The following is a 23,571-nucleotide window of genomic DNA, read 5'->3' as shown; positions in this document are numbered from 1 at the left end:
TCATAAATAAAAAATATATATATAACTACATTAAGTACAAAGGTAAAAAAATTAGACAGATAAAATAATATATTTTAATTAATTATATATAGGTACCTCAACATTATTAACATTTTTATTAACACTTATAATTTCTCTTTATCCCTTTTGAAAACATTAGATTATGTTAGGGTGTGTTTGGTTTGCATTTTCATTTTCTGAAAACTGTTTTCATTTTTAAAAGATTAGAATTCTGAAAATATGTTTGGTTTGATTTCTTGTTTTCTGTTTTCATGAAATAAAAATACTAAAAATTTATGATATATTGACTTCTTGTCATTTTTTATTTTTAAATTTTCTTAAAACTACATTTATTGTCATCGCAATTTCATTTTACCCGAAATGAAATTTTTGTTTTCAACACGAGATTTTATTATTTTTATTTTCTGGTTGTTTTCTGTTTTCATTTTCACTGAAAATGTTTTCAGAAATCTAACCAAACATATTTTCATCGTCATTTTCTATTTTCAGTAAAAAATAAAAACGGAAAACATTCAAACCAAACACCCCTTTAATTATCATACGTATTTCTCTTCATTTTTTTTATCTTTCTAGTATCTTCTAACATAGTATTTTTTGCATATCATTTTTCTATAATCTTATTATAAATTTTAGGGGATCATTTTTATGTGGGGTCTGCTTTGCACATCTCACCAAATTACCAATCTTGTTTCACATGGAGTCACCTTTGTTGATGGATACAATGGGTATAGAGAGGAAAAGGGCGAACCGGTGAAGAAAAGGATTGGATTTCAATTGGTCACTTCCGGTGCATTAACTTTGGAGCGTACTATTACGGATTGTTATTCAATCAATAGTAGGTTTTTCATTTTTTGCATTTTGTGGTGGACTAGGGATTTTTAATCCCCAAAAATGTTTTTGAAATTTAAATTAAACAACATAGGTTCAAGATATTTGAACATGTGTCTGACTAAAAAATAATAAATTTTATAATTATCACATCATTATCACTATCATGTTATTATCAAATGTCAATTAATAATATTTATTAAATATTTAACAAAAGACTGAAATAAAAATTTTTTAAAACGAGAATACCTAAAAAAAATCTATGCGGAATTGGGATTACACCTATTAATAAATATTTCTTTTATAATTATTAAATATTTAATTATTTTTTCGGCCCTGATCTCTTAACATATTTCTTTTGTTTATATTAGGAGCCAATTTGAGAGCTAATTGACAATAATTTTTTATATAAAGCTATTTTGGTGGAGCATATAAATGAAGGGCAAAAAATCCTCTCTTGAATTTCCACATACTTGTTAATCAATTTAATTTGCAGCGGTTTGCTGATTTAGCTGAGAAACACGGTGATAAATTTACTGGTCTCGAGACATGGAACTGTATGGTTGAGTTTCTATGATTTGATGGATCATGAAAATTATCAAACAGAGGACTGATTTTTTGTTTTACTTTAATTATTTAAGTATCTACAGTGAATTCTAAAAAAAATTTAATAAATAATAACTTTTATATAATTATTTGTTAGTTTCACAAATAAAATTATTATTTTTTATTTATTTCAAATGATACAACAAAGAAATACATGTGTTTATATTTTATAACTCAAACATTTTTTTTATCAAGTTTTGAAAAAAAAATTGATCTCATAAGCATAGAAACAATTAAACGAATCACATAGCAATAATCTCACAATTCAAAAATAAACATATTAAATATAATAATAATTAAAAGTCATCAAATTTCTCAACAATTATATATAATATATATAAATATATTTATAATATAATATTAATAATTAGATATATAGATAAATGAGACTTATAATAATTCACAAACTATAATTAGTAATAATTGATCGAAAGTCATACAAAAATATCATTCTTATTATTATTATCAGAAGAGTTAATTGTGCATCAACATTGCTTTCTTTAACTTGATTTTATATATATATATATATATATATATATATATATATATATATATATATATTTCTGGTTTAGTTAGCAGATATTCAACTGGCAAGCAAGCAGAAGACTCTCTTTGAAAGTTTGCAGGCAGGTAATGATGCATTGAAAACCGTACAAAGATGTTAAAAATTTTATTATATGGATGAAACTGCTAAATTTAAAGCTTATCAAGATTTGAGCATGACTTTACCATTGTGTGCTTACTCTTGCTGCTTTTGAAAAATGATTTTCATGTCTAGATTCATTGTACCAAGATTCCAAACGAAAGGGACATAAATTGTTATATATGCTATTCAATTTAACCCTTTTTCAAATAATATTGTACCTATTTGCTGGAGGAATAGCATTGACATATCGAACTATTACGAAAGCTGAACTTCAATTGGTACACTTGGGTGGTCCAAGCATAGGTTATATCTTTTATAATTCCACAAATCTTCGTTATCCTTTAGAGTTGCTTGTACGACTATAACGCTTAGAAGAATCAATACAACTTATGATTCACAGTTATGATACGTGTATGCAATAGATAAATAGATAAATAACCTATATATGTAAAATACATACCTAAATCGATATGCACAAAAAATCGTAAAACACCGATAAGTATAAATTGCAATTTTACAAATTCAAATTAAGAATATACCTCTTAAATATTACTAGCTAAAAGCAAAATAAAAATTAGATAAATCATTGTCATCATAAATTACTTCTAATTACCTATAAATATAAATAATATGAATTTTATTCCTTGCATAAATTTATGAAAAATAATACTTCTATATTTCTATATTATACATGTTTCTATACACGTGCTTCAATGTTTGATATGTAACTCTATTGTATTTTCAAAAGTTTTTATTAAAGGTTTTTGAATATTTCACTGACACATCTACATATTAGTTTGGATGCAGCAGGGACTATGACGGCAAGATAATATCGCGAATGAAAAATTATATTTGGACACTTGATTTAAAATTTTTTTGAGTGTGGTTGGACGAGTGAATTTAAAATATTAAGAAATTTTAAATTTTAATAATTTTAAATATTATAATTGCATTTTTTTTATTTTCAAAATTTGTGTTTTGATAATAAAAAATTAAAATTGTGAGGATAAAAGAAAATGAGTCACTGAGAACTTAGATTATAAAGGAAATACTTGAATATTTTGAAAGGTTCTTTTATGAAGAGAATTTTAATTTTTTATATTTTATAAGAAAATTAAAATTTCATATTTTTAGTTCTTTAAAATTCTGTTTTAAAATTTTAAAAATTTAAATTCTTTATAAAAAAATTCATTTTAGATTAAAAAAAATTAAATTTGATAACTTAGTTTCCTTAGTTAAAATTTTATATCCAAACGCACTCTGAGAAAAACAAGGAGATAAAGAGAGAAATAATTGAAATAATACATAATGAGTCAGTTTATTTAAACTTATTTATTAAAATAAGTATTTATTTTAATAAAATAAATAATTTTCTGTTTTGTTAGTTATTTGTCTAAATTATTTTTGTTTAAAAAAGTCCAATGATCTATTAAATAATTTTATCTTATTTTTTGGTTCAGTTTAGTCCTTTAATTTTTTAAAAAATATTTTGATTATTTTTCTGTTTAAAAAAATTTAAAATAGTCCCTTTGTTCGCATAATGTTAATATCATTAATAGAATAAACATATTAATGGTTAAAATCACCACAAAATGTAGGTTTCTTCTTTCTTCTCTTCCTCTACACCTCCACCACCACCCACAACCACCGTGCACCCATTATCACCACCCACAACCATCGCACACCTAACCACGACAACCAAGCCATACATCACCACCATCAACTAGCATGACACCATCTTCTCCCAAAATGTTGACACCACCACCATCAACTAGTGTGTCACCATCTCCTCCTAAAACGCCAACACACACCCAACGGCCACCATAGCAACCCAAACTATGCAACCTCCAAGCACCATCAAAACCACCACATCGGTGCACCATCAACCTTAGTCGCCTAGATCTGTCCAAAACAACTTAGATTTGCAACCTCCAAGCCATTGTGCCACCTTCAAGAAGCCCAACAATGCCAATCATGACCCAACCATCCCCAAAAACACCATCACCACCTAGATCCAGCCAAAACAACCACTAAAAGAAAAATCGTTATTACTGACGAAATATTTCCCATAGAATGTATTTTGTCGGAAATGTTTGAATTACCAACGGAATTTACCAAAGAAATGTCTTCCGTTGGAAAATGTTTGAATTACCGACATGATTTACCCACAGACAAGTTTCCCATCAGAAAGTATAAAGTATCGACGAATTTTTACCCATTTATTTAATTTTGTCGAAAATTTAAATATTACTGACGGAATAAGTGTTTTTCGGAAACTAAAATTTTACCCAAAATTAAAAGAATCCAACCCTAACCAAACCCTCAATCACTTCCTTTTGGCAAATTTTGAAAGCTTTCACACTCATGGTCACACCGCTGTCACACGAGCTCCACCACTGTCACACCGTCGTCACACGAGGTGCCCAGGCCTCCATCATAGTCATCCTCTCACGTCACACCTAGGTTGCAGTCGCACGCTCACTACCGTCGCACATCGTCGCGCCATTCTCTCACCCACATTGTTGTGCCCTCACCGTCGTCGCCTACATCGTCGCGCCCATGCCAGCTGATTAGTGCTCTTATTTTTAATTATATGTCAAACTCTTTACTTTGCCTTTATATGACAATCGATGAAGGTTCTCATTGTGAATGTATGAATACATGATTTTGATGATGCCAAAGAATAATCAAACAAGGTTGCGTTCAAGATTACTTCAACAAACATTCAAAGGTTAAACATTGCTTCAAGATTAATACAAGGTTGCTTCAACAAACAAGCATTGCTTCAAGATTAATTCAAGATCAAGTTTTGCCTCAAAACAAAGTGTTTTCAAGACATTCAAGACTGTGGTAATTGATTACAAGCAACGGAACTCTTAAAATTCAATTTGAAAAGTCATGACCCTTCGAAATATAACCGTGTAATCAATTACCAGAGTCCTGTAATCGGTTTACTAGTGAAGAATTTTAGAAAAAACTTATATACTAATTAGTATATATTATAATTAATATGTACTAATTATATGTACTAATTAGTATATATTATTATATACCAATTAATAATATACATACTACTTCCAACAAGAAAATAACATATACTAATTAATAAATCTTATAAATAATATATGTTATATCACTTATTATATACTGATTTTTTTGTACTGAAAAAAATACTAATCTTTTCAATAATAAATACTGTCACTAATTACTACTATAATTTAACCGAAAGTGATATATATACTAATTAATAGATATAATAAGAATAATATTTTTAACATCTTTGTACGATTTAAATTTAGCAGTTTCATCCATATAATAAAATTTTTAACATCTTTTAATTTGAAAAGTCATGACCCTTCAAGATATAATTGTGTAATCAATTGTCAGAATTCTGTAATCGATTACCAGTGAAGAATTTTAGAAAAGACTTTTTGAAAATACACATATCTTCAAACCATTTTGAAAAGACACGAATGACCTATATATATGTGTGTCTGACTTCGAAAAGCAAGAGAGAGATATTCGAAGAGAATTTCATTGCCAAATGCTCTCTCAACAACTCTTGGGCAAACACTTACAAATCTATTGAGAGTTCATCCAGGAATTTTAAATTGTATTATCATCTCTAAAAGAGAGAAATTTCTCTAAGTTCTTTAACTTGTATCATTCTTCTCTAAAAGAGAGAGAAACATTCTTCTGTACTTCAAAGCAAACTATTGTTAATCAAGAGACAGTGAGTCTCTTGATTTGTAAAGTTTCCTGAACACAAGGGAAGGGTATCCCTGGGTGGTTCAGAAGTTGTAAAGGGATTTACAAAGTTAGTGAAAATATCAAGTGGGTTACTGAGTACTGGACATAGGCACAGGGCGTGGCCGAACCAGTATAAAACTGAGTTTGCATTTCTCTCTTTTCTTATCTCAGTTATTTTACTGTTGTTTACTTTGTCTTGCATATTTAAAAGAATATTGTTAAATTGATTGTTTCTTCTTTTTCTTCTATATTCTAAGCCTATCATTTAGAAGGGAGTTAAAAGTTTGTTAGTGAAAAATTTTGAAACTCAATTCATCCCCTCTTAAGTTATTGAGTCTACTTGTCCAACACTCATTTTAGTCTATTATGTGTGCCATGAAGAAAATGGAGTATTACCTAGTCAGTATATCTATTTTTTCATATTTATACTTCTTTAGTTTAAATTTTTGTTTTGGATGGGGTCAAGGCTTAATCTCTATGTAAATGGAGCTTAAGAAATGTTTGCTAGTACATAGAAAAGATTTTTTTTTTCTTTTTAAGTTTGAACAGTCAAGAACGAAATTTATACATAACAATATTGGTTACTTATTACTACAGTCATGTTACTTATTTAATTTTCAATATATATATACATGTTAAGATTTGCAGTGTCATTCTTTGGCCACACTTATTGGATGTTTCTTAATCTATAAAATGGTGGAAAATGACGCACGTTTTAGGTTCAACATGCAAGGCGATCTTGATTGGCATATTACTATGTGCTAGCAAACATTTCTCTTTGATACATTCTACATTGTCCACTGTCACTAAACTGATCTAATAACTCACTACAACCTATAATCATAGGTAGAAATATGGTTTTAAGCTATTGCTAATGCAATTGTTGCCCCTTCCCCCCTCTTCTATGCTCTTGTTCTCCTTAATGAAATCGCGATTGATCTTGCTATTACCGATTGCAACTATTTCAAGACTACACGTGGCTGAAAATAAAACTAGCTAGCAGCGAAATCCTAATATCAATCACCCGCATCTGTATCTTTGACTGAGACTGAAAATAATTTCTTGCAAAATTAAAAAATAATGACAAGTTCAGGACCTAATTGAAACAAAAAAAATGTTTAGAAACTCAATTAATTAAAAATTCTGTAAAAGTTCATGGACCAACAGATTAATTGAACCTTAAAATTACAGGCACTTTGATTAATCTATCAAAGAGATATATTAATTGAAAACAGATATGATGCGTGTGTGAGAGAGGAGAATGAACTGCACTTTGATGAAAAAGTGAAGAAAGCATGAAAAATATGAAATTTATGAAATGCTCTAAAGTTATAATAATAATAATAATAATAATAATAATAATAATAATAATAATAAAATTAAGTAATTACACAATTTACTATTTTGACAAGAACAGAGACAGAAAGTCACTCACACTGCTATCGTCATTCCCATCCTTACTTTATTTAGTTTCATGACCCTACATTTATGTCTGTGTAAATTTACACACTCATTTACTTAAGGAGTGGAAAGTGGAAACTAACATACTTGTTTGCGGGAAATGGAAAACAATAAAGTACTTCTATGTTATAAATTAGAATATATAATTTGAACACCGGAACTTTCATTTTTTTAGTCCTCCATTTAGGTTCTCCCATTTGGATGTGCATTTCGGTTCATATGTTACTTTTGATACAAAATTTAATCTCTCAATTATCTTCATTTGATCTTTTTAATTATACCTTTAAATCTATAAATTTTTATCTCTATCTTTAAATTAAATTTTAATAATTTCTTAAAGAAATTGTTAAAATTTAATTTCTATTATGAGAGGATGGAAGATGACAATCAAGTTTAATAAAGATAGAGGGAACCATTCTTTCTTTTTTTTGACGTTCAACCATTCTTTATTCTTCAATGAAAACCTTTTTAGGCGTTTTTCTTCAACAATAGAGTTTTTAGGAATTTTCTTAACCTTTAATATTTTTTAATATAACAATTTCTTCTTTTATTTTTAAGTTGAATTTTAATATTTTTAAAAAAATATCAATAGTTAAAAATAATCATGTATCACAATATAAATTATATATCATAAATTTAAAATATAATTTATATATTAAAAATAATTATTTTTTATGATTTATAGTTTATATTTTAAAAAATGTTTACGTGTGATTTTGAATCAACGTATCATTCTCTTGACTTATATGATAAACACAGATTTTAAGGAAAACGGTGAATATCAACTTACCCTCACTAGATTCAAGCTCCATTTCAATTATTCTTAAGCTCCACTTCAACTATTCTTATACCTCTAATTGTTCTTTAATTATTATGTCATTTGATTCTTTTTAGCCTCAAATTGATTTTTAAACTTTTCCACATTCTTATCAATTTTTTAATTTAAGGTAGACATGGAACTTGGTTTGCTATATATATCTTCCTAAGGATATTTCTTTGATAATATTTTTAGCTTCCTATGCAGTAACGATGCTTGAAAGAAAGTGGAGGTGAATATTATGCATGTGGATCAAATTGTAAGGGACGCCTTTATGGTATCAGAGATCTTGCTCATACTTATAAATGTGGAGATAACAGTTTCATGCAGCATATGCAAGGATCTTGCAGTCACGCTCAAGATTCAATGAAAATCAATCGACTATGGAAGGAATTTCGTCAATCAAATGAGAAGATGCATGTATTTCAATCACTTATATTTCAGTTCCTATTACCTGAAGCGTGGAACATTATTCATCAACGTCAACAACCTGACCAACAACAATAAGAGAATGACCAACAACAAGAAGTCGATCACCAACCAGATGGCCAATAGCAACAAGACGATGACTAGCTAGATGACCAATAAAGGCACTCTAACACCAAATATTTTAATTAATGACTTAGCAACACTTGTTACAATTGACATATTAGACATTGTGCTATCATTTTGGATTTATTTTGAATTTAAGTGAAATTTTTTTATCATTTGTTTTGGATTTATGAATGAGTATTTCATTAATTACATGTATGTGTTAATTTAAATATAGATGTTGAATTATATAAATGAAAAAAATATTCTTAATTTACCCATGTTAAATGATAAAAATAAAATAATAAATTTTTAAGAAAAAAAGGAATTATCAACAAATTTTATCAGTGAAATATATTCGTCGAAAATATGGAAATGGACAACACCGACAAATATATCCATTAGAAACTTTCCACGGATATTTTTGTGGGTAATTATCGACAGATATTTCTGTCAAAAAGTTTTCACAGATAAATTTGTTGGTAATTTCCTATGGATATTTTTCGTCGGAAAAAGGTTGTTAGTATTTCCGATAGATATATTCATCGGAAATTAACGATGGACATAACTTTCCATCAGCTGATATTTCCTATGACTATTTTATCGATGAATTTTGTTTCTTCAAAAATCCATCAAAAATATTAAATTATCGATGAATTTTGGGAGTTACCGGCGAATTTGTGCCGTCGAAAATACCTTTTTTATAGTGTACTATGCAACCATTGATAATGGTTACTTAAGTTACCCACCTAAATTTGGGTCGAGTGTGAGCAATCCCAAATTAGAAGATGAAACAAAACAAAAACTAATGAAAAAGAAAGAGGTTTCGTTGAAGAAGGAGAATAAAAAGATGGGAGGGGAAAATGGTTTTGCTATTGATGTTACGGATTTTGGGGAGGGGCGGCCTTTGAACTCCAAACGGTGTCGTTGCAACAAGTGAGTAGCAGCGAGCGGATTTCCAAAACCGTGAGATTCCATGATGGCAACAATAACAATTTTGATGAGAAAGAAATTAAGAGCAAGTTTCGATGAGAAAGAGATTAAGAGCCACCCTACTACTATTGCTTCCAAAGAGTGTGGTGTGAAGAAAATGATGAGTTTCCAAGGTTGCTGGGGTGAAAGGGAAAAAAAATTACTTTTTAATGACGTTAATATTAAATGAATAGAAGGTATATTTTGAACTTTTTTTTTAAAAAAAATAAAGAATCAAAATAAACTTTCTAAAAGATAAAAGATTAAATTGAATAAAAAATAAGATAAAAGATTAAATAGGTGATTTGACTTAGAAAATAATTTTATTTGTTTAAAAAAAATTAGAAGAAAGAAAAAATAAATTAAATGAAGTGTTTTTTTTATGGAATGAAATGGAGTGTTAATATAATATTATTGGAATGCCTAAATATCATAACTCAATCAGAAATACCACGTCATTGAACACATCAGCAAGACAGCGACCTCTTAAAAATATCAAAACCAAGAAGACAGGATGGTTACTGTGGTCCCGAGACAAGTAATATTTAATCAATACAATGCTATCATACAAACATAACATAACCCCATTGAAGATTCCACAACAGTGGGAGGGAGATCCAAAAAGAGAGAGTGGAAAAGATGGCGCGGTTGATCACAGTGGTGTGGTGCGCGGTGGCGGTGCTATTATGCGCCGCGGCCGGTGCGTCGTGGGTGGAGGAGGCGGCGAACCCGATACGAATGGTGTCTGGCGTGGAGGCGGAGGTGGTTCGGGTGATCGGGGAGTGCCGGCGTGCGTTGAAGTTTGCTAGGTTCGTGAGCAGGTTCGGGAAGAGTTACCAAAGCGAGGAAGAGATGAAGGAGAGGTACGAGATATTCTCGCAGAATCTCAGGTTCATCCGCTCCCACAACAAGAAGCGTTTGCCCTATACTCTCTCTGTTAATCGTATGTCTTACTTACTCTTTCTCTTCTTATTGTTTCTTTCTTTTCCATTTTCTGGACTTAGATTTTTATCTGACTGTGTGATCGGATTCTCATAGCTAATCGAGCTTGTGACTCAAAGTGTTGACCCTTCACCTACTTTTTCTTTAAATGGAGTATCCTCTAGTTAAGAGATTGAGAAATCCTCTACTAACATTTTATTTAAGGCACAAACATGAAAATGGAGCATGCATCTAATCCTGTGCTTAAGAGATAATATAATTATATGAGAATCATACCATTCGATCTTATCTTAGTTACCGTTGACCTACCATGTGCTTTGGGTGTTGAGAGAAATAATAAAAAAAAATTGGACAAATGTTAAACTTGTTGATTTTTTACACTGTGATATAATTTCTTTTACACTGTGATATATAATCATTAAAGTCATAAAAATAATAATGTTTTATATTGTTTAGAGAATGAAAGAAAAAAGACAATAATTATTTCTTTTAATTATTTGACGGAGAAGTTAAAAGATTAAAAAAATGTAATTATGTTAAATAATATTTGTATTTTTCAAATATAATAATATATAGATAGGTATATGAAGAAAATTATTTTTCAATATTTATTTTATCTCTGCATAATAAGAGAAAATTTTCTTGTATACATACTCACTAGACCGCAATCCGCAGTTTAAAATCTTGAATTTCATTATCGTTATTGAATTAAAGAGTACTATTTCATTACGAGAGTTTTTTTATTTTAAGAAAATAAAAATCTCTGCTTATTTTTATCAACAGTTTCCAAATCAAATAAGTCATTTCTCACATAACCAAAATGAAAATATAAAGCACTTACTTTATTTAATGGGAAATTTCAATAGTTTTTATTCTATCTTTTTAGTTTAACTTTTTTGATTGATTTTCTCGAAATCAGTAATCAGAAATCATCATGAAGGAAAAGAAAAGAAAAGAAAAGAAAAAATAAAAAGCGTGAACTTTACATTTGTGAGTTGAGTGCTCAAGTTTGGTTTTGGTGTTCTAGAAAAAACAGAGAGAGGGAGAGAAGAGGGGAAAGGTTTTTGGTTTGAAACAGGTTTTGACATTATTTATTTATCTTATGAAACAGATTTTGCTGATTGGACTTGGGAGGAGTTCAAAAGACACAGACTAGGAGCTGCCCAAAATTGCTCTGCCACTCTTAACGGCAACCACAAGCTCACCGATGCTGTTCTTCCTCCAACGGTATGCCACATTTTCAAAATTCTACTTTAACTGTATTGTTCCATGCAACAAAAATTTAAAAAACTTGTAAATGATCAAAATAGCAACATCTCATGTTCACTGTCAACCCCTTTTATCACAACACATAAATGTTTGACTTTTGACACAAGTTTAGCAGTTACTTCACACCCTTACAAATTTGTTCCCAACGTCATTTCAATGGTTCCACTCGATAGAAATTGTGTGTTCCTCGTGGAATATTGGAAATTAGGGTGCAGTTGTTGGGTAACTCAACCCAGGCAAGTGTAAGTGTAAATGTGAAGGTCCACGTTGAATTGAAATGATGGTCTTCTCGTGTAGTGTCTAGTTCACTTGTACTGTGTTCGTGACAGAAATCTTCTAGTGTTTTACCTCCTCTTATTCCCAACACAGCACTATCTTTTGTGTGATCTCATTTTATTTTTGATAAGAAAATGATGCTCATTTAATAATGTTAGAAACTAAAATAACATATTTGTAACGTTAAGGACTAATTGATACTTGTGAGTTGAGACCAATTTTTGTCTGACTAATTGATGGTCATTTAATAATGTTATAAGCAAAAAGCACAAGCATTCTAAAAATAACATATTTGTAATGTTAAGGACTAAAAGTGATGCTTGTGACCAATTCTATGTCTGATATTAAGTATTTTTTTCTATTCAATACTTTTTTCTACAAATTATTGATAGGTATTATAGAAGACTATAGCATTACTCAAATTTGTATTTCATTGACCATGTGTACAGAAAGACTGGAGAAAAGAAGGTATAGTGAGTTCAGTTAAAGATCAAGGCAGCTGCGGATCATGCTGGACATTCAGGTTATTTTGGACCCTGAAAAATTCTTTGGAATGAATGAGTAAGGGACAGTGTCTAATTTTTCATGATTCTAACCGTGATATCTTCGTAATGCAGCACAACTGGGGCTTTAGAAGCAGCCTATGCACAAGCATTTGGGAAGAGTATCTCTCTTTCTGAGCAGCAGCTAGTGGACTGTGCTGGCCCTTTCAACAACTTTGGCTGCCATGGTGGGTTGCCATCACAAGCCTTTGAGTACATTAAATACAATGGTGGACTAGAGACAGAGGAAGCATATCCCTACACAGGAAAAGATGGTGTCTGCAAATTCTCAGCTGAAAATGTTGCTGTTCAAGTCCTTGACTCTGTGAATATCACCTTGGTACTGAATTATCTGATTTCTACTCTAAATGAGTTGGGGTTTTCTGCTTTATGTATTCATAGTTTTTTTTGTTACCATGATATTGGTGTGGAGTATCCACCGATTTCGTTGATGATTAATTTTCGCTGGAAAACCCGGATGATCACTTTTAGTGGTATCTTCTCTCCCAATTACGTTTTTGTTTCATCCAAATGACTCGAACCTCAAAACTTGCTTAAGGGGATTAAGTCCAATACCACTCGGACCAACGACTTGTTGGTTTATGTATTCATAGTTTAACATCAGCGACAAAATAACTTGTACTTTATCTTTAAAAAAATGGTCACTAAATTTTGTTACTAATACAATGATTTATTGTAGTGAGACATAGCAGAATCAAATCTTTCTTGGTCTCACTCTGACACCTTGATGACATTACATGAGATTTTCTAATTCTTTTTTATTCTATGTTTTGTGTACAGGGTGCTGAAGATGAACTAAAACATGCAGTTGCATTTGTTCGGCCAGTTAGTGTGGCCTTTCAGGTGGTGAATGGGTTCCATTTCTACGAGAATGGAGTTTTCACTAGTGACACTTGTGGTAGCACTTCCCAGGTGAGTTCTACAAATAATTACCTGGCTTTTGATAATCAAGTCTAGTGTCTAATAGAATTTTCAAAACAAAATAGTTTTCTACAAGTTTATGCTTTGTGACAATTTATATGGAAGAGGAATGTTGTGACAAACACTTTTTAAGAGACTACTACGGGTTAATATTTATTAAAACTACAAAAGCATGAGAGAGACTCCTTATATAAGAAATGGAACCCAATAAAACGGCTTTGTTTCTTTTTAAAAAAAAAACAGTTAATAAGAAAGAGTGTGTCGCTAGCATTTCTGTTACATCAAATATATGTGGTATTTTTTTTTTAATACATCATATGCTTACAACTATTAGCATCTCAAATGTTAGTTAATTGTTTGGATGTGCTCGAAATGTCCTAGTTCCTTGTATTTTGCATGTTTATTTTGGTAATTGAAGAGACATTAAATTCCGAATTTGTTTGGCAGGATGTGAACCATGCCGTTCTTGCTGTTGGATATGGAGTTGAAAATGGTGTCCCATATTGGCTCATAAAAAATTCATGGGGAGAAAGCTGGGGTGAAAATGGCTACTTCAAGATGGAATTGGGGAAGAACATGTGTGGTATGTATACATATACAACCTCCCACTTACCCGAGAAATTATTAGGTGATCCTGTTCCAATCAATGATTATGCAACACATTTAAATTTCTCCTACAGAACCCTGCCCCCAACAAATACCAAACCTAAAAATAACTTCAATCAATTTCCCTTTACAGGTTTGATGATTGGCATAGTAAAGGGCTTCAGATTTTAAAACAAATGAACAATTGAAAATTCTAAATCTTTAGTATCTTGGCTCAACTTTGGCTTGCTAGAGTTGTTGATAGCAAAGTTGAAATTATGGGTTTGTAAAGCTTAGATGAACCAATTGCATTTTGCAGTATTGATTTTGGTAATTGTTTATTTTCAGGTGTTGCAACTTGTGCATCTTATCCAATTGTGGCATAAATTGCATAACAATATGGTCCCTGGTGACTACCACCTTGTCATGCTTCAGAGTTTAGAGCGTATTGCTGATGCCAGTATTGATGAATGATGATTAAAGATAAGTGTAATTGTATGATGAAAATTGCTCCTAGTTGGGTTGGCATGATGTATAAAATAAGCTAGAAGTTGTTGTAAATCACATAAGTATATTATGGCCTTAATTGTGTGTATCACAGACATAATAACGATCATATATTGATAGTTCATAGTTACATATTGTATTGTATTGATGCTCCCGCTTCAAATATCAGTTATAAGATAGCATTGTCTTTGCTACTTTGCACTATGCAACATTATTACTTCTTTCGGTTTAATTTATTTGTCACTTGTAAAATATGTTAGCATCTCAAATTATTGTGCTTTTAAAGTATTAAAAAAACATTAACTTTTATTATAATAATACCCTCAAGAAAAAAATATACTGATTGATGTATAGTTGTAACTGTACAGTGCAATTAATAAAGATATTTTAGTAAGAGAAAATGATTATTTTACCATAAAAATTGATACAATATTTTTTTTAAAAAAATGTGTGCATTACTTTAAACGACAAATAAAATGAGAGGGTGGAAGAGAAACATGTAATATTAACACTTAAAAGGAAACTGAACTTTTTGCTCGTTTGCTAGTATCGATAGTCAATTTTCTTATTAGGTTAGGCAATTTCAATTAGGTTTTCAGACTCTTTTTTCAATTGGATTATTAAATTTTATTTGTTTTTTAATTAAATCCTTTTTGTTTAATTACTAAAAATTAATCACTAGAATCTAATTAAAGAATAAATACAAAATCAATATTCTAATTGAAAAAAATTGATCACAGACCTAATTAAAAATTTCCAAACAATTTAGAGATCTATGGAATAACTTAAAAGTAAAATAAAAATCATAAAAATATCACTTGCTTATAAATACTAACAAAGAGTGCATTTGATACACACTAAGGTACAACATAAGCAGATCAATATAGAACAAATACTTGAGTAACAAAACATTATATATATATATATATATATATATATATATATATATATATATATATATATATATTATTAGGTGGGCAATGAATAACACAAACAAAATAATTTTGAAATTATTAAAATATCTTTTTAATATTAATTATCTTAATAAAATTATAATATATATATATATATATAGTATAATTTTCCAATTGATGATACAAGAGCATGAAGAGTTCGGGTTGACTACTTCTAGTCATGGAAAAATATCACAAAATGTTATGACCCAAAGGTCACAAAAGGTTCAAGGGGTTCAAATCAGTAATCACCTACTCTCCCTGACATGCCATTTTCTAATTTCCCAGTTAAAATATAACAACACAACAAAAACAACTAAGAAAAGGTTGAAAAAGAGACTCCATAGTCTTGTAAACATAAAAAGACTCCATAGTTTATGCTATAAACACAAATAGTTGATCCAACCCACCCAAGGAAAAATATGATAACAACATTGATAGCTTAATAAAATGGTGAGATCAATGGCTTTCGTAAGGTAAAAAAGGGAAATAATAATAAATGGGGCTTGTAGTTGTTAAAGGAATCATAGCATGAAATATGTTTACGGATATGTTTTTTTTTAATTTGATTTACTATGTTGAGTAAAAGAGAATTTCATTTTAATCAAACAACTCAATTAAAACCTCAATACAACTTTCCAACATAACATTTAAAACAAACAACTACAATTTCAGTCCACTCTTACAAGGAAAATAGTTGTCACTACAACAATATGAATATAACACTAATAGAATCATTTGTGAGAAGTGAGAACAATGCTACAATCTTTGAATGTTCAATAACTGGTGCACATGCTCGATGCTCGATATGTGAATTTAGGAGTAGATCATCTAGTGTCCATTATCATGTATACAAACTTTTCTTTTATTAAGTGACCTAAAACAAAAGAAAATTCTTATTTATGTGACATGATAAAATGGTGACACGTGACCTCAAGTGACATGACCAATAAAGAGTTTCTCACTTAATACACTCAACTTAATAACAAAGACAAAAAAACACAAAAGAAAAGAAATCAAGAAACAATTTCAAAAGAACAATAAAAAAATCTATAAATATTATAAAAATAATGATCCCATTTTGTGTCAATTTTTTTTAACATTTGTATCCCCAACTATTAGAAACCATCACCATTTTACTTAAATTTCCAACGGAAGTTACATTCTTTTAAAACAAATCATTATGTAAAAAAAAATTATACATACAATTAATTTTCAAGTCCAGTCTATAAGCATGAAATGGTTATTTTACACTAATATAAATAAAAAAAAACACAAAATTGTAAAGACCAAAAGTTTATTTGTCATAAAAAAAAATAATGCAAACGAAATGAAAATAGTCAACAATTAATTATTTTTTTAAAAAAATTAGTATTAGGTAAACCAGACATCGTTACAGTTTTGGCGAGGGATCGAAGAACCTCCGTTCCGTGACTGAACCCTCTCTTCTCTTCTCTTGTGCGATGGCAACCGACAGATACGCTTCTCCGCCAGCTACATCGCCGGAGGAGAACGCTCTGTGAGTCACACACAACACAACGCTCTTCAAATTTCTGTTAATGCCGCGATGCATAACATAATTCATAATTCACCTTTCGTTTTTTTCGTAGCTTTCTCGATATACTACACGAAGCTCCTCTTTTCGCTCATCGCAAAGCCGCGAGGGTTATCGGGAGCGTTTTCTACTGCATACTACTGGCAAGTTCAAATAATTCTAATTCTGCTCCTTTGGCAAAACATGTTATCATGATGATTTTGATTGCATTCGAATTTGACATTGATTGTGGTGTGAATTGGTTTTTTTTTTTTTTTTTGGTTTCCATTTTAGGCAGGTTATGCTACTTTGGCCATTGGAGCTCACTGGATATTTCGTCCAGTGCAAGGACTCATCTCTCCCGTGCTTTGTAGTTGTGATGTTCTGCTTTTGCTGTTGACAGGTTTGGAACTGTCCTCAATTAGGGTTTTCTTGATTGTTATCTCTAGATAAGCTAGCGTGTTTACTGAATGTGTAAAATAAATCAATGCCTTTTAAGCTTGTTTAAACACTCTTTCTTTACTTATTGTGCTAAGTTTTGCTGCTGTTGTCTCCACTGAGATCTTCAGAAGAATGCTAAAATTTCCTTGTTATGTCATGGCTACTAACCAGTGCCTAGTTGTAATTTAGCTTTTTTCCTAATGAGTGATTTTATATGGTGTAAAATTGTATTTCTGGCTTTTTGGAAATATAATGGTGAAAATCAAACTTTAAACACTATGGATTTTTTGAGAGAGGAGTTAGTGATAAGGAGAAAAATTATATGACTTCACAAGTAATTTTCACTACAGCCATTTTTTCTGGGATGAATTTGATGACTACTTTAGAGGATGGCTTGGCAAAGTGGAAATAAATATGAGAACTACAACTTAACTTCCCTTTGTGCCCCCTCCCCCAAGGAAAGAATAGTTAGGCCAAGATCCATCACTGCTTGCTGCATGCTTCACTTTGAGTCCCTTGATGTTTTAGGAAGCCCAAATCAGATCTCTATAGAATACTGGAAATTTTTATGTATTAACACAGCATTAGTAGTTAAAATTAATTTTCAATTTAGCCATCTTGAGGTTTGTTAATAGAATCCAAACTCGAGTGCAGACATTATTATTATGTATGTATAAAGTTAACAATACTTCGTGTAGCTAAATAAATATTAGTTTACTTTTACTAAGCATTATTATAACCTATAAGCTTCTGCTACTTATACTTAATATTCAGTGCCTACAGTTTTATTATGTTTAAATGCCATATTTTTACTGTTTCAGGAATCTTTCAACAATACCTGGTTTATCAAGTGCAGAAGATACGCTTGCAGGTAATTCTCTTAATGACAAGTACTTCATTTTCACAGCTGTTTCTGAAAGCTCTGCAATGGCATTGGACCTATAAAATAATATAATTACCAATAAATTTTTGTTGCAAAGATTGTTGAAAGCTTTGGTTTGGTGGTGATTTATTGTTTGATTGTATTTTCTTTTATCACCAACGTTATTTTTCAGGGCTATTATAGTTTCAGTCAGAAGTTGAAATTTATTGTCCGCATACCCTTTGCTATTACAGCCTATGGTATGTATTTCAGTGTTTAGACTTTTCTTTCAAATCATACTTAATATATGAAGTCAGTTGATATATATGTCATAATATCAAGAACCAACTCAAGCCCAAAACATAAATTGTTAGGTGGAGGCACGTGAATGTTTTGATATTTTAACAATGTGGATAGTTTATATTATTTGAGTTGTTAATTATAATCTGAATGTTCTCAATAATGTCAGGAACTGCTGCAATGCTACTTGTTATAGTCTGGAAACCTTACACTGGTTTTCTGTCTATCTCTGCAATATTGAGGTATATTCTCCATTTGGTTATACTTGTCCATTTTAGAAATTTTTCTAGTATAAATTAACTTGAATTAAAAAATGGTATACTAACAGGAGTATGCCACTTCTAAATATGAACTACATCCTTAATCTGAATCATGTTATCAATAATAGGTGTCAACTATAGGGAACAGACATTGAGGCCTTTTGTATGTTTGGTCAAATGAATATACTAAACCTAAACCCTTGCCATTTTAAAAGTGATTTATCTAGTAGATAGGGAGGTTCAATATATTTCAATTTATTGAGTTTCTAGCTGCAGTATATATGCTTAGTAGGAGACAGAGAGCTTGATTGACACCTTGACATTTTACAGCTTATAGAATGTCTTTACCTCCATGTCCCCTTCCTCTTGTCTAGATGTGTTAACAGTTGAACTTCTGACATGGCCATGATTTAATGAAATTATGTTATTCACAACTCGCAATAATTTCCTCAAAGATTATTTTATTGTAATTTAAAAAAAAAAATGCTATAACTCTGTTATGCTTATAATCTTCCACCTAATGATAAATTGTTCACTATCATGTGACATATTTCTTTCCTATGCTATTTTTCTTTAGAGAAGGACTGGAAATTAGTTGTTCACGTTTTTACTCTACCAAGATAATTGTCTCATTTTGGTTATTTAAAACTGCAGGATTATTATGGTAGTTGAAGCAGTATCTGCCGTATGTTTTATGAGTCTTTACATTGGTGAGTTTAATATTTTATTTTTGGTAGGGGGGAGGAGGAGACGGAGCTACAAATTCCATTTATGATTTGTTTATACTTTATATTGATGGAGCTAAAATATCGCAACAAATTTAAGAACATTTAAAGGGATATCTTGAATCTTCAGGTGCTACAGCCCCTATTTGGATTAAAAACCTGGGCAAAATGTATTGATAGATAGTACTTTTGGTATAGATAGTTAGATACTATTATATTCAAAATTTAAAAGAATTTTAAGAAATCTGTTTAGAAAGAATTATAGGGATGACTTATGCCTTGTGGGGACTGTGGCCCCCACCTATCCCCCATTGGATGAAAAAACACTAGAAAAATGTATTGCATTCTACCAATATACCCTTTTAATTTAAAGTTATTATTGATATGTTTTGCTTAAATTCACCACTTTTATAATTATAAGATCTCTTCTTCGTATATAGTAGTAATAGAAGTAGTTTAACCTTGTCCTTTCTAACTACATTTTTGGTGCAAACAGGTTACATACACCAGTACAATTCATTAAACTCACATCCAGATGTTCTGAAGTCCTTATACTCACCACTACAACCATCAAGTTCTCTGGAGGGTCTAAGGCAAACATTTTGTAATTTAGTTTCTTTTTTTTTAATTTACTTCATGACATAATATCCATGTTTGATTTTCAAACCCAAAAATGAAAAAGAAAAAAAAAACTGTTCTGCAAACTAGTATTTCTGAATGCATGATGGTCTACCTTTATGCATGCCATTTATTAGATTACATTATGCCAATAGCACAAATCAAACTGTGTGTTCTTTGATTGTGAAGAAAAAGCTTTGATGCAATAGGTACCATGATGGTAGGCTCTCTGATCAGCAAATGGCTTTGCTGCAATATCAGCGTGAAAATCTTCATTTTTTGAGTGAGGAGGTATACAAAGATTTGAAGCACTCATTTACTGTTGATTATATAACTTATAAATGATACTTATAGTGTAGACATTCCACTAATTATATTTCATTTAATTAGTTCTCCATCAATATTTGGTCTTGCAGATTCTTCGATTGCAAGAGTGTCTAAGCAAATATGAGGGAACTGATGATCGGAGCACACCACAGGTAATAGTTAACACGGATAATAATGCTTACTATTTTTTTTTGGGTGAATATGGTACTTAGTATTTTATTCCTTTCTGTTACTTCAACAGTGATCCGAAGGTAGGTTTTTTCTTCTTTTTTTTATCGTACCAAAATTCTTGAGTCAATGGCCTGAGGCAAGCTTCAATTCTGTTCCACTTTTTTTAGGCTAAATTACAAGGAACTGGGCTTGAATTTTAACCAAATAACATTTACATAATTATAAAGCAGTTTGGCTAAACCGTAAGAAACTCATGAACTAGCTTGACTTGTCAAAACTCCTAGACTCAATATTGGTGTCGGTAAATATTAGTTGTTCCCTCTTCATTCTTTCCTTTTTTCGGTAATAAATTGCTTACATTGCAGGTTGACCTTGCCCATCTACTAGCTGCTCGTGATCAAGAGTTACGGACACTTTCTGCAGAGGTAATTACTGTCTATTCTAGTGTTAAATGTCTGTGCAGGCAACTAAATGCGGTCATCTTAATGTGCCTTTATCTTGTAAATAACAATTCCAAATGAACATTTCTGTAATGCCTCGTATAATGAGTCATTTTATCCTTTTGGCAAAATGTTGCTGGTTAGTAACCCCAAGTTTAGGAAATCATCAGATATCATTCAACTCCATCTTCACAAACCAAAACGATTCGCTTAAAATTTTTCAGATGAACCAAGTGCAATCTGAGTTGAGGCTTGCCCGTTCCTTGATTGCTGAAAGGGACTCAGAGATCCAACATGTTCGCACGACCAACAACCAGGTATCTCACTGGATTTACTAATACTGAAAAGTGTATGTGCTTTGACTGCAAGGTGCTTACAGTAAACATCCTAACAGTATGTAGAAGAGAATGAAAGACTAAGAGCTATCTTAGGGGAATGGAGCACCCGGGCTGCCAAGGTATTTATTATTCATATCTGCAATAAATGCGAACAGCTACCAACTGTTACAATATATACTCCATCCGGTCTTAATTTATAAGCAAAAAAGACATGTTTCACACTTATTAAGAAAATTAGTTAATTTTATTAAATTGTGTCATTTTCAATTAAAAAATAAACATTTTCTAAACTATATTTCATTGAAACTTGATATCAAGCATAAAAAAAAGTCTTTGACCTTAATAAATGAAGAATATTTTAGAGAGAATCTCATTAAATAAGACATAGGTAATTAAGATTTGTTTATATTTAAGACACAAAAATAAGAAACATGCCCAGTTCGTGTTGAGCATTTAACACTACAGTATTATATTCGAGACCAGAGGTTGAGTACTTCGGTTGGGTTTTGTTGTTGTGAAAGTATATTCTGCTTAAACCTTTTATTATCAATGATTAAAGCTTGAGCGAGCACTGGAGGCTGAGCGGATGTCAACTCTTGAATTACAAAGGAAACTTTCAACGCTTAGAAGTCAATCATATACAGCAGATGAAGCAAACGAACTTGGAGCTTAACTCACTTGCAGGCAAATATGGAACATGCCCAGTTCGTGTTGTTGAGCATTTAACCTTGTTCTCACAATTTAAAAAGAACACTTAGACGTGTGTCCAAGGTACCGTCACTATTGTGGAGAGATTCAATGTACATATTAGCTTCAAATAGGGTTTTATTTTTGTTAAGAGAAATTCAAATTGATGTAATTTAATTGAGTTATCGTGCGCCATTGTTCTCCATTTTTTGCATCTGCCTTCAAAAAAATTATAATTTTAATCTTCCTATAATTTCTAATATATAATTTTGGTCTTCTATTTTAAATTTTTTAAATTTTGGTTCAATTTTTAGTTTTGCATTTTTTGTTGAATCCTAAATCTAATATATTCACTTAAGATATGATAAAAAGTAATTTATTTAATTAAAATAAAAAATTATAAAAATAAATTTATACAAAATCAAAGAATGATCTAAAATTATGGATTTTAAAATAAAGAATCAAAATCATAAAAAAAAACTAAAATTATGAATTAAAAATTATTGAAAGACCAAAATTACAATTTACTAAAAAAATATATTGTGTTTCATTAAAGGAAGTTAATATACAATTTGACTCATTTCATAAATCAAAAACCAAACGAGATGCAACAAAAATTATAAACCTTGTTTAAAGAAATGGTTAATGGAGGCGATTCGATTACGTAATCAGAATGGTCCAACCTTATGGGTCGTGATGGTAATTATGCCTATATCAAAATGATTATTAACATAGATATAAATGCCATCAAAATACATAGTAATTTTAATGCGTGAAAATAAAGATAATAGTTACATAATTGATTACAGGGTTATAAATTACAAATACTATTAAACGTGATTTTTTAATGAAAAAAACAAGTTCAATTAGATTCTCCATGTTATGCTACTAAATAGACAATATAAGTTATCTCACATTTGTTATTGTAGCTACATATTTAATTAATATAAGATATTTTTTAATTTATATGATAATGTAATATTTATTCCATATAAATATTTTTAATTTGTATAATAATGTGGTATTATATATTTGTCCTTAACACATTTACTCTTAATATATAATTATACGAATTAAAAAGTGTAATATAAAAAAATTCCAAGTGATTTGAGTGTATAATACATGTACAATAATTTAATAATGAGATATGATACATGTACAATCATTCATACATTATTTTATGTGTATCTTTCTCTACCATATCATTTGCTATATTTCAA

The 23,571-nt window shown here is 30.3% G+C and overlaps 2 protein-coding genes across 2 annotated transcripts; both read left to right on the top strand.

The window, feature by feature from the left end:
- The first annotated feature begins 10,202 nt into the window (after window positions 1-10,202).
- On the top strand, window positions 10,203-14,909 carry LOC114367678 (thiol protease aleurain-like). Its single transcript, XM_028324872.1, has 7 exons — window positions 10,203-10,575; window positions 11,686-11,801; window positions 12,569-12,642; window positions 12,737-13,001; window positions 13,463-13,594; window positions 14,051-14,186; window positions 14,537-14,909. The coding sequence occupies exons 1-7, from the start codon at window positions 10,272-10,274 to the stop codon at window positions 14,572-14,574; spliced, it is 1,065 nt and encodes a 354-aa protein (XP_028180673.1). The 5' UTR covers window positions 10,203-10,271; the 3' UTR covers window positions 14,575-14,909.
- A 2,115-nt stretch (window positions 14,910-17,024) lies between these two features.
- On the top strand, window positions 17,025-22,612 carry LOC114425703 (protein FIP1-like). The gene is made up of 14 exons (XM_028392650.1): window positions 17,025-17,167; window positions 17,259-17,346; window positions 17,477-17,585; window positions 18,445-18,494; window positions 18,679-18,745; window positions 18,955-19,027; window positions 19,700-19,755; window positions 20,267-20,363; window positions 20,598-20,679; window positions 20,805-20,867; window positions 21,252-21,311; window positions 21,551-21,643; window positions 21,721-21,783; window positions 22,224-22,612. Exons 1-14 carry the CDS (start codon window positions 17,112-17,114, stop codon window positions 22,335-22,337), a joined length of 1,071 nt encoding a protein of 356 aa, XP_028248451.1. The 5' UTR covers window positions 17,025-17,111; the 3' UTR covers window positions 22,338-22,612.
- The last annotated feature ends 959 nt before the right edge of the window (window positions 22,613-23,571 follow it).

Source organism: Glycine soja, chromosome 9 (genome assembly GCF_004193775.1).
Source record: "Glycine soja cultivar W05 chromosome 9, ASM419377v2, whole genome shotgun sequence".
NCBI classification, from domain to species: domain Eukaryota; kingdom Viridiplantae; phylum Streptophyta; class Magnoliopsida; order Fabales; family Fabaceae; genus Glycine; species Glycine soja.
The sequence above is the reverse complement of the archived record's forward strand: the minus strand, read 5'-3'. Positions and strand labels throughout refer to the sequence as shown.

Coding starts and splice junctions, on each gene's coding strand:
- LOC114367678 (XM_028324872.1), top strand. CDS start 10,272: ATGGCGCGGTTGATCACAGTGGTGTGGTGCGCGGTGGCGGTGCTATTA. Junction 10,576..11,685: donor CTATACTCTCTCTGTTAATC/GTATGTCTTACT, acceptor CTTATGAAACAG/ATTTTGCTGATTGGACTTGG. Junction 13,595..14,050: donor CTTGTGGTAGCACTTCCCAG/GTGAGTTCTACA, acceptor TTTGTTTGGCAG/GATGTGAACCATGCCGTTCT.
- LOC114425703 (XM_028392650.1), top strand. CDS start 17,112: ATGGCAACCGACAGATACGCTTCTCCGCCAGCTACATCGCCGGAGGAG. Junction 18,746..18,954: donor CTTTGCTATTACAGCCTATG/GTATGTATTTCA, acceptor CAATAATGTCAG/GAACTGCTGCAATGCTACTT. Junction 20,364..20,597: donor AGTTCTCTGGAGGGTCTAAG/GCAAACATTTTG, acceptor TTGATGCAATAG/GTACCATGATGGTAGGCTCT.